The sequence below is a fragment of the Poecilia latipinna genome, unplaced genomic scaffold, assembly GCF_001443285.1.
Source record: "Poecilia latipinna isolate Pla-1442-1.1 unplaced genomic scaffold, P_latipinna-1.0 Scaffold1367, whole genome shotgun sequence".
NCBI lineage: Eukaryota > Metazoa > Chordata > Actinopteri > Cyprinodontiformes > Poeciliidae > Poecilia > Poecilia latipinna.
Window position 1 is genome coordinate 25,727 of NW_015113983.1, and position 12,914 is coordinate 38,640.

A 12,914-nucleotide genomic window follows, 5' to 3' on the forward strand; every position below is an offset into this window, starting at 1 on the left:
ATAATTGGTAGGATTAGGATTTGTGCCGTGTCTGGCTCAACGTTTTAATTTTCTAATCATTTTGTTTTCACTTTTTGAACTTCCATCGTCACCAAAGTTCCCAGCAGAAACGACTGAGGAGTTAAATCCCAGTTCCTCCGTTTTCCAGACGTCCCAGAATTCTTTGCAGCATTTCATTCTGTTGTTGACGTTTCTGTTCAGAGAAGATTCTTCTTTCTGCTGATCTTCACACCAGACCAGAATTCAAACCTTGAAAACTACTGCCATCCCTGAGCAAGCTCTGCACCGGCGGCACAAAACTGTAACTGTTTGATGTAACCGCCTAGATCAAAGAAGGCAAACTCATTTTCACAAAAACCCATTGAAACTGTTAACAGCTGACTTTATTCAATAAGTGCTTCTTCAAATTAAAGAATCTTAAACATCTTTTTACATTTATAAGTTCCTCCAGGATTTCACAGTTGTTTTTTGAGCTTTTTCACAATCAAAATCACTGATTTTGTTAAGAAATTTTGCAATATTTGCGCCTAACATAATACATCTTAGGGCCACTGTAGATAGTAAAAAAGGTGAAAATTTCTGCTTGAAAAACTCAGAAATTTTGAGATTAAACTTAAAATTTTTGGGGAGAAAATCTTGGATTTTTTCTGAGTGTGAAAAGTCAAAAATTTGTTAGCAAAAAACGCATGAAACTTTCAGAGTTTCAAAAACCTGAAAATAAAAAAGTTTTGAAATGCAGAAATGTCCAAACTTCTTCTAGAAATTTTCTGAGATTAACCTAAAAAATTCTGAGTTATTCTAGTAAAGTTTTAGTTTTTCAAACTCAGAAAATGTCCAAGTTTTTCCTGGAAAATTGTTGGAAACTTTCACCTTCATTATCTACAGCACAGAAACTTTTGAACCTTTTTATTCTGGCTGTAATATGCTGTCACTCTTATGTAAGACATCAAATGTGACTTTTTGTCACTCACTGAATCGATCACAGACTGTAACCCGACATAAAGTTAGTTTGAGGCAGGAGTGTTGTAAAAGTATGAAACACCGCCACCTGGAGGAAGGATTTAGCAGTTGCTCAAAGCCAGGGTTTGTGACCATTTCTTTTTTTTAGGAAAATTTGCAATAAATTCACAATTATAGATTTAAAATGCAGGAATTTGTTGATTTTGCATGAATTTCTGTGAGACTGATTGACATCTGGAGACCAGAGGGCCACATAAAAAGCTGTGAGGGACCGGATTTGGCCCGCGGACCTCGAGTTTGACACATGTGTTGTAGATAGTAACTTTACACACCCACATGCACACACACGCACGCACGCATGCACACACACAAATGCAATGTGATGAATCCATGATTTTTGTTTACTGGAGGTGATGCTTTCATGCATATCTGTTATTTTACAGCACAAAGTCTAAATGCTGCTCATGAAACTTTCCTGGTCATTTTGAACCAAAATACAATAAAAAAGATTTTTAGTAATAAAGCAAACTTTAAAAGTCAATAAAACCTTTTCCAACTGGTTCATGGAGCTGATATCTCTGCACAGTGATATGAAGACAGTGAGGAATGTCACTGCATTCATACAATCTTAAAATTTAACATTTAATAAGTTTGATTGCCGTAAAGGAGAGTACTGATCCTTCAGGTCTTCTCCACTGATTTTCTCTCAGTGCCAAAGTCTATTATTCTATTTTACTGCCTTTGTTTTATTTATTAGAAGAAATAATGTGGTAGAAACTCAGATCATTCAGGCAAGGAAAATATCTGACATGATATAAAATATTTTCAGTGGTTCTGAAGTCAAATAAACCTCCATGTTAATGTGATGTGAAAAATAAGGTTATAATAAATTATTTTAAAACATATTCCATAAAAGGCAGTGGTGTCCAAATGTGTTGTTATGAGGGCCAAAATTGTCAAGTTGAAAACACTTCTGGGCAAAAATGTATGAGACATGTATCAATTATTTACTCAAGTATTAAACTATAAAACATTTTCCAGGAGGAAGGAGGAAATCATTTTAGATCCAAAACATACAGCTTTCTGTTTTATATTATTTGGAGTCAATTAGTTTTCAGCCTGGGTCATATAACTGCAAAAATAAAAGCACACATCTTAAAGAGCCTCAAAAAACAAATATTTAAAAAAATGATCTTTATTGAACATTTATTTAATCAGATAAAAAAACTAATTGAGATCAAGACTTCAAGAGGCCAAGAAAGGCAGCAGCACACATCATGATAGACAAGACAAGTAAATCAAAATAACAAAAATGGAAGTACATAAATGCCAACAACTTGACATTGCAGTTGTGTCAATGTTAATTTAAAAATAGTGAAAATGTAATATTTAAAACACAGGCACTGTGTGAATGGTTTTTAAAAATTTGCTAATTTACTTTCAAAATGTCAAATTGTGCCATTTTAAAGGTTGAGACTATGTCTACTGCCATTACTACTCACTGCTGCAGGTAAGATACTGACTACTGAGAGCTACTCCACACATCCCCACTCAAAAAAGTTTTGGGAAAGTGAAATCAGAAATGGATTTTAAATTTTACTTTTAGAACAAGATGATTGAAACTTTGCAGTTAGTCAGAGACATAGTGACGTCCCGATCAGAGACGGTGCTGCTGCTCTTCCTCCTCCTCCTCCTCCTCGGTCCCTCCGTGTTGGGGCTCGGTGAGAGGGCAGAGTCACGTCACACAGGGCTGGTCTGAAGGCTTATTAGCCCGGGGAACCGAGCTCCAGGCTGCCTCACTCTGCAGCTCTGTGCGCCAGCGGCGGAGGGCTGTCCGGCGAACTTCGCCCAAACTTTCTGGAAACTCAGTGAAGAGAACAGAAACGCTCTGACAAAGTGTCGCAACCCGCCTCACTCCTGACTCAATCAAACTGCAGCTACTTCCCCCCTTTAATAATCAGAGCCTGCGCTTCTGATACGTTTTGAATGAACCTCCTCACGTTTGCGTAGAGACTTTCTTTTATTTTTCGCTGCTGCGCTTTTTAATTTGAGCTTCAGGTTGAGATAAAGCTCCTCTCGTGATGGCTGTGTTATCTCTAGCTTTTCTGCTTGTTGGATTTGTTTTGACTTCAGCTGACGAGGTAAGTGTCTGCACATGCTCAGTTCACTGACAGACTGCTTGATTTTTGTTAATTCATTCACTTATTTCGCTTTTCCGGGCCGTTTATTATGAACTGAATGCAGCTGGAAAGCAGAGAGAAGTGGGGCAGCAGCTTCTAAAAGTTTCCCATCGCCTCTGTAAACACGCACACTGCTTCCTCTGTGCACTGCGTGTTGACACTGCACCACGCGTGGGTTCAGCCTGTCACACATACGGGCTGAAACTTACAAACATGTTTCTGTTTGAGGCTTTAGCTCCAGTAAACCAAGAGAACCAGGCCTGCCCGAGGCAGAGCGAACTTTGCGACCGCTCAGTGGCCTTTAGCCCCCCAAAAGAAGTGAACGGGCACCTGACATGTTGGAAAATGCGCAGTCAGGTTTTAGAAAGGGCTACTAGGGCAGTAGCCCAGGGCGTCAACTTTGGGGGGTGTCCCAAATGTTTGTTTTCTGTTTTGTACTTAATATAAAGCTCATAGAATCATGTGAGTTGCATTATTGTTGGGATTTTTAATGAACACAAACAATATTCAAGTATTTGAAAAAGGTATAGGGCACCAAAACTGGCTCCAGTCCACATCCTTGTAAATCCGGTCCTGATTGTACTCTAGCAGAAACTGTAATATGTTGGGAGAGTCAAACTTTAAAGCTTATTTAATAATTTATTTTTTCTGTATTGATAATGAACTTCATTTAAAAACGGACAATGTAAACTCAAACATAAATGTCACCATTTGATGCCAGATTGCAGCGAAATTACACCTGCGGTTTCTGGACAAGTAATAAAAATGGTTATACAATAAGACCGAAAATATAATACTGTAAGTTGCTTTCTAATCACAATAAACAGATATTTAACAGATTTATGCAACGGATATTTACCACACCTGCTTATGAGTAACTCGGTAGTTAACCAAAGTGGAGAATCATGTAAAAAAGCACAAAGCAGCTAAAAGTTTCAGAAGAAATGTGAGGTTACAATCTCTGAATCAATCTGTCAGTCAATGAAGTTTATCTGTTTGGCAGCACATCAGCTCAAAGTGCTTCAATCCTGAAAAAACATCAGAAACGCATCATAAAGTCAACAGTTGTGACAACCAATAACAGAAATCACATTTTGTCAAATGTCATCAAAATCATCAACACACATAAAGTTCATTCCTTACATGAACTGGTTTTACAAGTCGACCAAACATTCAGTAATAATTATTTCCTCCATGTTTTCATTGACAATAAACAGGTGTGATTTTTGATGGATCTAATTTCTGCTCCATTTCTGTCCAGCATTGATACTCTATTGTTGGCAGGTTTCCAAACTAATTAGACAGATGATATATTTAAGTAAAATAAATAAAACCGATTCTTACTCAATAAACTTTATGTTCATGAACAGAAACTGGTCTGACTGTCGACTGCCTGCTGGAGCGAATGGTAGAAACTGTAACATGACCCGTGTTGTCTTTAAAATCTAATAGTTTATTAACTGTAAGGCAGAAAGTTTTTATTTGGTGAGCAGAAACATCTGCGTTTATCTCCACTGATCTCACCTGAGCTTCCTGGAAAGATGATCTTTTTAGCACAACTCCTCAGTTTTAGCAGGAAAGTTGCTGAATTGGCAACAGTGGAGTGTAAATATGCAGACATGACCTGGTTTGGCTGGACGATAAATTGTTCCAGAAATTATTGTGATAAATGATAATATTGCTGTTTTGAGACCATTTTCAGGTAATGCAATGGTAATGACATAAAAGTACAAGAACATATTCTCACAGATCAATAAACTTTAAATTCTAATGAACATTTAACACTGGAACTGGAAGACATTTTAAATATGCAAAATAAAAACAAATAAAATGAATTACAAACAAACTAAATGATTCCTCATAAAAGGAAGAAGTTGAGACCAAAACATCAGCCTGAAGACTTTTATCATCCAGTTTGTTTTCATTTATCATGCAGTTTATTTATTTATTCTATCTGCATTTTAATAGTCCCAACAGAACATTAAAAACTGCCGAAGCAGCAGAATAAATTTACTTCTAGATCCCAAAGTGAATTAAACCCACTGTTTACATAAAGAGCTAAGTTCACAGTGGGACTTTGAATCAAAGAACCTGTTTTAAAATGAGCATTTTGTGTTTCCTTGATGCTTTTTCACATTTGTTCTTGTGTCTCCTGCAGGCTGGTGAAGCAAACCGGGAAGGTAAGACCTGCTTCTTCACTTCCCTCCATGTTGTCATTAATTCAGTCCAAACTCCAGTTCCAGGTTTTCTCCTCCAAACTGCTGACAAGTTCAGGAGGAGAACGGCACCCTGATCAAAGAGGGAGGAGAGTTTTTCTGTTGAGCAGTTCTGTAACACACTCCCCTCACACACACACACACACACACACACACACACACACACACACACACACACACACACACACACACGCTCCTGACTCCTCCGACTCACACACACTTATATTGCGTCTGCTTAAAGGGCTTTGTTATACAGGAAAGAGAATTCCACCTCTAAATCCTGCACATCTGTTCTCCATTGTGAGGTTGAGGGACCGGCGAGCTGCAGCCGGTCCACGTAGGATCCGTTTACGTCTGCAGTTATCTCCTGAACACGTCCGGGCCGCCGCGCAGCGGGGCAGCGCTGGGCAGTGTGCAGCGTTTGTGGCTGCCACTGTTGGCTCTCTGTGGCCTTTATCAGCCTTGTAAAGCAGCTGCTGTCCTCACTTCATGTGGTTTCTGCTTAACTTTTCACCTTTTTTCTGCCCCCTTCATGCTGGAACAGAAACATGTCTGACTGGTTTATTAAATCAGACAGCAGGACGCTGAACTCTTTACTGTAGTTTTATTGGGAAATGCATAAAATGTTGCGAAATATTTGCTCTAATGAGGCTTGAAGCATGAGCACTGTTTCTGCCACTGGTTTTTATTAGCATTTTTATAGCTTTAACAACAAAGAAAGCATTAAAAACCTGAAAAAGCTCTAATGTACAATTTGAGTATGTTTATTTAGTGGGACAAAATGTGCAGGAATAATTATGTTTAACAAAATCTAAGGTGGCAGCCCTGCAGATTATGCCTTTATTTGCCAATAGGACTTGACTCAGGGTGCATTCACACCGGCAGCCATGTTAATCCTCTTTTAAATTAAACAATCTGCCGATGGAACAGATGCGATTTCACTAATATTAAGGAGTTATTGACTTGAAACAAGCTTCTTGCTGCCAAGTTACCTGTAAGTTAGTAAACTTGAAATAATACAAAACTGAGAAGTTTGCAGTAGAAAAGAGACCAAAATACTTGCTAAGATTTTGTGGGGGTTTTTCAGTGTTTTTACAGCGTCTTGCTGAGGTATTCAGACACCCTGAACGTCCAAACAGTTCATCACGTTTAAAACCAGAAATGCATTTTATGGAACTTTGTGTCAGACCAACAAAAAGTTTTACATAATTTAGTATTTTTCTCCTATTAAAAATAAAACCTGTACAGCATGGGAAGCATCTGCACTCAGACGCCCTGAGTCAGCACTTTGTCAAACTGACTTTAGCTGCAATCACAGACATGAAGCTTTCTGGAATATGTCTTTACCTGTTTGCAGGATAAATCCACTTTGCTCAGGTTTAAACGTAAGCAGCAATATTTTATTCTTGTCAGAGAATTTCAGCTGAATTAATGTCTAGACAGGATCATAAACCTGATCTGAACGTCCTGCTGGAGCTCTGGCTGAATGTTTGGAGTCACTGTCTGGATTAAAGGTGAAGCTTTTTATTGGTGTCAGACTGAAAACACTTTGGGTGCATTCACACCAGTCCCGTTTAGTCCGCTTTAACCAAACTCTGGTTTGTTGGACTAAGTCCGGTTCGTTTGGGGATGTGTGACCGAGGCAAACCTCGGCCTCAGTCCGGTTGAAGGGAACTCTGGTCTGGTTTGAATGCTTATGTGAACGCAACTGGACTGGAGATGGCTCCAAAAGCAGGAAGTGGACTACAGTGCAGGGCATTCTGGGTAAATACAGCCAAAATAAAAGCTCTAGCAGGAGAAATAGCTTGTTTCCTGACGCCACGCCGTCTTTAAGTTTCATGAAGAATTAAGAGTCTCCTTCAGAGGTTTTCATGTCGTTTCCTTCAGTGGTTCTTGATTTAATTTTTTAATTCTGACTTTTTTTCTTTCCAAACTGTGACTTTAATCTCTGAAGGGTAAAGGGAGATTTCTGAGGAAAAGAGCCATGTTTTCTCCCGTAACCCTGATCTGTACATGTTAAATGGTAAGAGAGTCTCAGATTTATCCTCTGTGCTGATGGTATAAAAACCTCCTATATTCAGTGGTTTTACTGAGTGACTTGCAGAGAAGCCATAACCACCAGCATGTCTGAGTTTCATGGAGCCGACCCACTTCTGGCTCGGCGGGCAGGTGCAGCCCGGGTCGATCGGTTCCTCTGCATTTCCTGGTTCTGCCTGAGCAGCAGCGTGCTTGACGTCATCCACTGGTTTCCTACTGGGCTGAGGTGGAGTGGGACTGGGCTGGCTGCTCCACGCCATCAATCCTGCTGGTCTGAAACCCAGATGCTGCTTGACTCGTGTGTTCAGGGCCGTTTTCTTCCACATGGTGGAAAAAATAAGCACATGGCCTACCTAGCATTACAGCTAAGGGGTTAGCACATCCGGCGTCTGGCTGGGTTTACTATGCTGCTCTGAGCTTCAGTTCAAAGTCAGGTTTTATGAAAATGCTCCAGTTAGACAAGACTTTTATGTGGATTATAGTTATTTAATTAAGTGAATTAATTGGGGAAAATTCAGGGAGAAGGTGCTGAGTTTGAATCCCAGACTGGGTCTTTCTGCATGTTTGCTTCCTGTGTGTTTGGACTCTGAACAGATAAATATTCTTATTGGGTAACCAGGTAGCCTAAAACTTCCTGTTTTCGTTTCTGTATTTTAAATCATTTGAAGGCCTAATAAAAGTTACTGGATGATAAATTGTCCCAGAAGTTATTGCGATAAACGATAATATTGTGTAACTTTCAAGCAGTGCCACAATAATGCAAGATAAATAAACTCTGAAATTCTTATGAAGATTTAAATCTGGAACTGGAAGACATTTTAAATATTTAAAACAACAAATAAAATGAATTATGAAGTCTGTGTAAACAAAATCACTTCTACAGCTGAGACAAAATTATCAGACTGAAAACTTTATCATCCAGGTTTTGGGAAAAAAGAGAAAAATGATGTAAACTGATTGATTTGCAGATTATTGAGATCGTCCTACTTTATGTTTTCCATCCCCAACAAACTTTTTTCTCTCTGCTTCAGTATTAAACACATCATCGGTAGCAGCTGATATGAAAATATAATTTAATGTTAGCTACAATATGCCAGTTCAAGTCTGAAATAACTTTTCATGATGATGTTCAATTTAAAAGATTTTTAAAAAATGTCTTCCAACTTAGATCTTCTTTATTTCGGTGTTTACATTTCATCTCAGAAATTAAGTAAGTCTATTTAACTCAATTACTGGAAAGTAATTCTGACTCAAATAAAGAAGTTTGATTATAAGATTGTTTACAAGTCAATATGGCCTTTATTACATATGATTTAAAGAAAATGTGAACCTGTAAAACTGATAATAAATTATGTGGTTGACAATGTTATTGCACTTAAATGTTGTTTTAAAAACATTAAGAAGATAAAGCTCACCAGTTCAACCAGCTGCTGGGGAATTATTTCTAATGTAGAAATATATATATTATCACAACCAGTGAGGTTGGACTGCTGCTTCAAACAAAACGGCATATGAAATATTAAAAATACGACAATAAAGGAAAATATTGTTCTTGCAGAAGGTTAGGATGATATATTGTATAAATATTTAACACATTATAAGTATTAAACTCCTGAATAGCTCAGAATACATTCAGATTTCAGGATTTCTTGCATTAATTTAGCTTTTCTGAGCATAACTTTCTAACCAGGCGTTTGCTTATTGTAAGAATTTATCTCTTCACATTAAAATACATTGAAACGGTTTTTAAATCACTTTCCCATGAATGTGAAGCCAAAGTGCTGATGGCTTGTGAAGTGGTGACCTTTCAGAATAATGTAACAGGTTTTACTCTGAGCTCTGCTTGATCTGCATGTAAATGTAAAGTGTTCAGCTGCAGCCATGCAGGAAACATTTGAACACTTTCTCACATTTTCTCACATTTTCTACACATCCAGAGTTTGTTTTTGTTTGGTTTGGGTATTTGAGGAAAGATAAATTAAGAATGCTTTTCCTGAGCCAGATACTTTGAGCTGCAGATTATTTAGTTCAGAAATATATTAACTTTTATAAATATTTAGTGGATTTGTGAAACATCATACTCTTCTACACAGTTTTTAAACTCCGAAATTTCCAAGTTTCTTCTAAAACATTTCTGAGATTAATATCAAAATGTCAGATTTTTTTCTAGCAAATTTTCAGCTTTTGGAGCTTGGAAATAATTTTTACCAGAAAATTTCTCAGATTCTAAAAATAGTTTTGGCGAACAGTTATTCCGTTTCCTTCTACTGACAAGGACCCTGATATGGTGCCATAAAAATGTTAGTAAAAATGTATATGATCTCTACTAAATAACAACGATGTGTCTTTGAGGAACCATAATTTACTGAGCTATTAAAGTCTGTCTCTTTTTCCAGAAACCACAAACAACATCCGCCTGATAAACTCACAAGCAAAATCTCAATAAATGTCATTGGAAAATTAAATTCATATAAACTTAGTTTAGATGTTGAAACTTTAATATCTGTATTGCACACAGAATAGGGTTTCAGCTGCCTGTTCTACCATACTTTTTCCTTCCACTTAACTTTCCACTACTATACCTAGCTGCTGTCTGTAGACACTATGGAGTGTGTTGATGACTGTCGTCTTTATAGTTATATCAAAACATTTCTGTACTATAATCTCTGTATTTTAAATTGGTTTAAAGTAATATTATAATTTTCTCAGAAATTAAATACTTGTTGTTCAGTAGCTGTTAAGTGGTAATCACAAATTACCAGAAAACGAGTTTTACTTTTTGAATTGGATCGCTGAACTAATTAACTTCTAATTTATTTAGATGTGCCAGTGTTTATTCAGTCTGTTTTTCAAATTATGCTGTTATAAACTTTAATATTTGACATACTAAATAAACCTTTGGGTTTTCGCAACGTCTGACCTACGACTGAAACTCAGTTAATCAAGTGCAATAGATTTGCATCAAACATTATAAAAACTCTTTTCTGTTCACTGTATGTTTAGAGATTGTTTTATATATAACTCAGGATTTGCCCAGAATCAAAATGTATTCTCTTTGATTCTCTACGTAGAAAACTCAGATGCACAGAAATTGTTCCGTTTCTTCTTTTAGGTGGGAGAAATGGTTGTTTAAATCCTGCAGAGGCTTACACAAGCATAACATTTCAGCACACAGAAGTGAATTTAGTTCTTGGATGTGCCTAGAGACCCCTGGCACCAAGAATATTTCATCTTTCAAAGATTCGTCACAGGAGCTTTATTGTTGAAGCACTCTGTTGGGAAACGCATGTCATGATGCTGAGCATTACATCAGTCCTGCAGATGTTGCTCAAGATTTCAGGTGGAAATCTCAAGCAGCCTTCTCGCTGACGTTAGCAGAGGCCGACGCTGACATGATTTAAGGACAAACTTTGTAAATGTTCCGTTAAAAGGATGTTCTGTCCCGGATCTCCTTGCACATTCAAACCCCCAGACATATCTGTGGTTTGCTTCTGCTGCCTGTCAGACGTGTTTATAATGAAGGAAGCCGGCTGCGTATGGAGTTAAAGCTGCTCACAGTGTGTATTATTATGGTGTCACAGCTGTAAAAAGCTGCAGGTATTTTATGCTAAGTATGTCAAATTTATATTTTTTCTTTCTTTATGCCCACTGTGATCTGTAAACTGCGTCCTGCGCCTCAGATATAATTAGTTTTTATCTTTGTGACACCTGCTTCAGTGCTTTTTTTTGTCAAGATGATGATTAGATTTTAATATTCATCAGATTGTTTTTTCTTTTTTTTCCAAAATAGAAATATTTGAATTGTGTTGCAGTTTTAATAATTTCAGTAATTTCAATAACAAATAGATTAATCTAGCTAGCTAGAAAAGAATATATGTGCTAGCTTGCTGACAGAACAAATCAGTCAGCTAGACATATAAATTTATTCTAACTAGCTGCTTTGGTTCTCTTCCACTGTCCACCTTTGAGCAAGCTGTTCCCCTCCTCGCCTGTGGGGGCGCTGAATAAAAAACCACTGAAGGAACAAACACCAAAACCTCTGAAGAAGACTCTGAGCTTCCCTTCCTTTACAAATGGAGCCGTGTCAGATTTTAGCGGTTCTAGGATTTCTCTTCTGTCTTTGGTAAAAAATCACGACTCATTTTCCCCACTAGCGCTAGCTTAGCATGTTTGTTTTGGTTATATTTACTAAGAAAACAAGTGTACTGAGAAAGTAAGTTTTCAGAAGGAAACGGGAGCTTGTTGTAAGTCAATAATTTCTTAATATTTGTGAAAAAGTACTTGTACCATTATTTTATTTATAACATGGGAAAATGTCTTATAAGTGTCAATGGAACCAGAACTCTTTTCAATATTAAGGTGTTATTGACCTAAAATAAGCTCGTATATGTTGCTGAAAAGTTGCTTGTAAGTTAGTTTTGTCTTATTTAAAGTTTGCTAAGATATTTGCACTAGAAATTTGACCAAAATACTTTAAGATGTAGTGTTTTCGCAGTGTAACGTTGAAAACAACGTATAGTTCTCCCATCTGTCCCACCAACTAATCAACCATCATGGGTACAAAATAGCTAATTTTTCTCACTCCCTCACTTCTTTAGTTTTATTTTAAAGATTAGTTCACAGTTTTATTTTACATAAAATCCTACAAGATCAGTCGGTAAGCCAGGATTTTGTTTCGGTATTCTACCCACGCCTGCTTTTAAATATCGGGATACTTTCTGCTTGAGATGATTACTTTGAGTAAGTTGAAACTGTGGGTGCATCGATTGCAGTTTTCTGGTTGATCACGATTACCAATCTTTCTTGTTGAAACAGGAAGCAGCTGTCTGTTCTGCTGCTGCTTTTTGAAGAACCTGTTGTGTGTTTGTTCTGCCAGACCAGCTGAGGAGCCGGCTGAAGGAGTACGGCCTGGTGACGCCCTTCAGCACCGACTCCCACGGTCACTACCTGTCCCACCTGCTGTCTGCCACGCACAAGCAGCGCGTGAGGAGGGACGCGTTTCCCTCTGGGTCCGAGCAGAGACTCTTCTTCAACATCACGGCCTTCGGGAAGGAGTTCCACCTGCGGCTGCGGCCCAACGACCGGCTGGTGGCGCCCGGGGCGATGGTGGAGTGGCACGATGAGGTTCTGGGGTTTGGGAACGCCACGGCGGGCGCCAACCGGACCGACGCGACGGAGAGGATTCTTCAGCGGGAGCTGCTGAAGACGGACTGCACCTTCATCGGTGACATCACTGACGTCCCCGGAGCCATGGTTGCCATTAACAACTGCGATGGACTGGTAAGTCCCTCTCGGCTGTAAAGTCCTGCTTCTCCATCTCCTGAATGCCTTTCTTTTCCCTACAAAGCTCCATGACCTTATCAAGTGCTGTGGATGTCTGTAACTCTTGAGTTCAGCCTTTCTTTACGTCAGCACTCGGCATTTTTATGGCACATTGTTTTGGGAGACACTCTGTGACGTGCGGGAGTTTAACGGGTGACTGCTCACAAACAGGTTTCCTCCAGACCTCTTCCCAGCATAA

The 12,914-nt window shown here is 38.4% G+C and overlaps 1 protein-coding gene across 4 annotated transcripts in view; it reads left to right on the forward strand.

Moving 5' to 3' along the window:
* The first annotated feature begins 2,447 nt into the window (after nucleotides 1–2,447).
* Nucleotides 2,448–12,914, forward strand: part of adamts3 (ADAM metallopeptidase with thrombospondin type 1 motif, 3) — a 131,583-nt gene continuing 121,116 nt past the window's right edge. For 2 of the 4 annotated variants that reach the window (XM_015056234.1, XM_015056235.1), the window contains exons 1-3: nucleotides 2,451–3,101; nucleotides 5,299–5,320; nucleotides 12,270–12,673. In XM_015056234.1, the coding sequence (XP_014911720.1) occupies nucleotides 3,042–3,101; nucleotides 5,299–5,320; nucleotides 12,270–12,673 (486 nt within the window). In that variant the 5' untranslated portion in view covers nucleotides 2,451–3,041. Of the gene's footprint in view, nucleotides 3,102–5,298; nucleotides 5,321–12,269; nucleotides 12,674–12,914 lie in introns of all 4 variants that reach the window. The other 2 variants (XM_015056233.1, XM_015056236.1) reach the window with 2 other exon arrangements.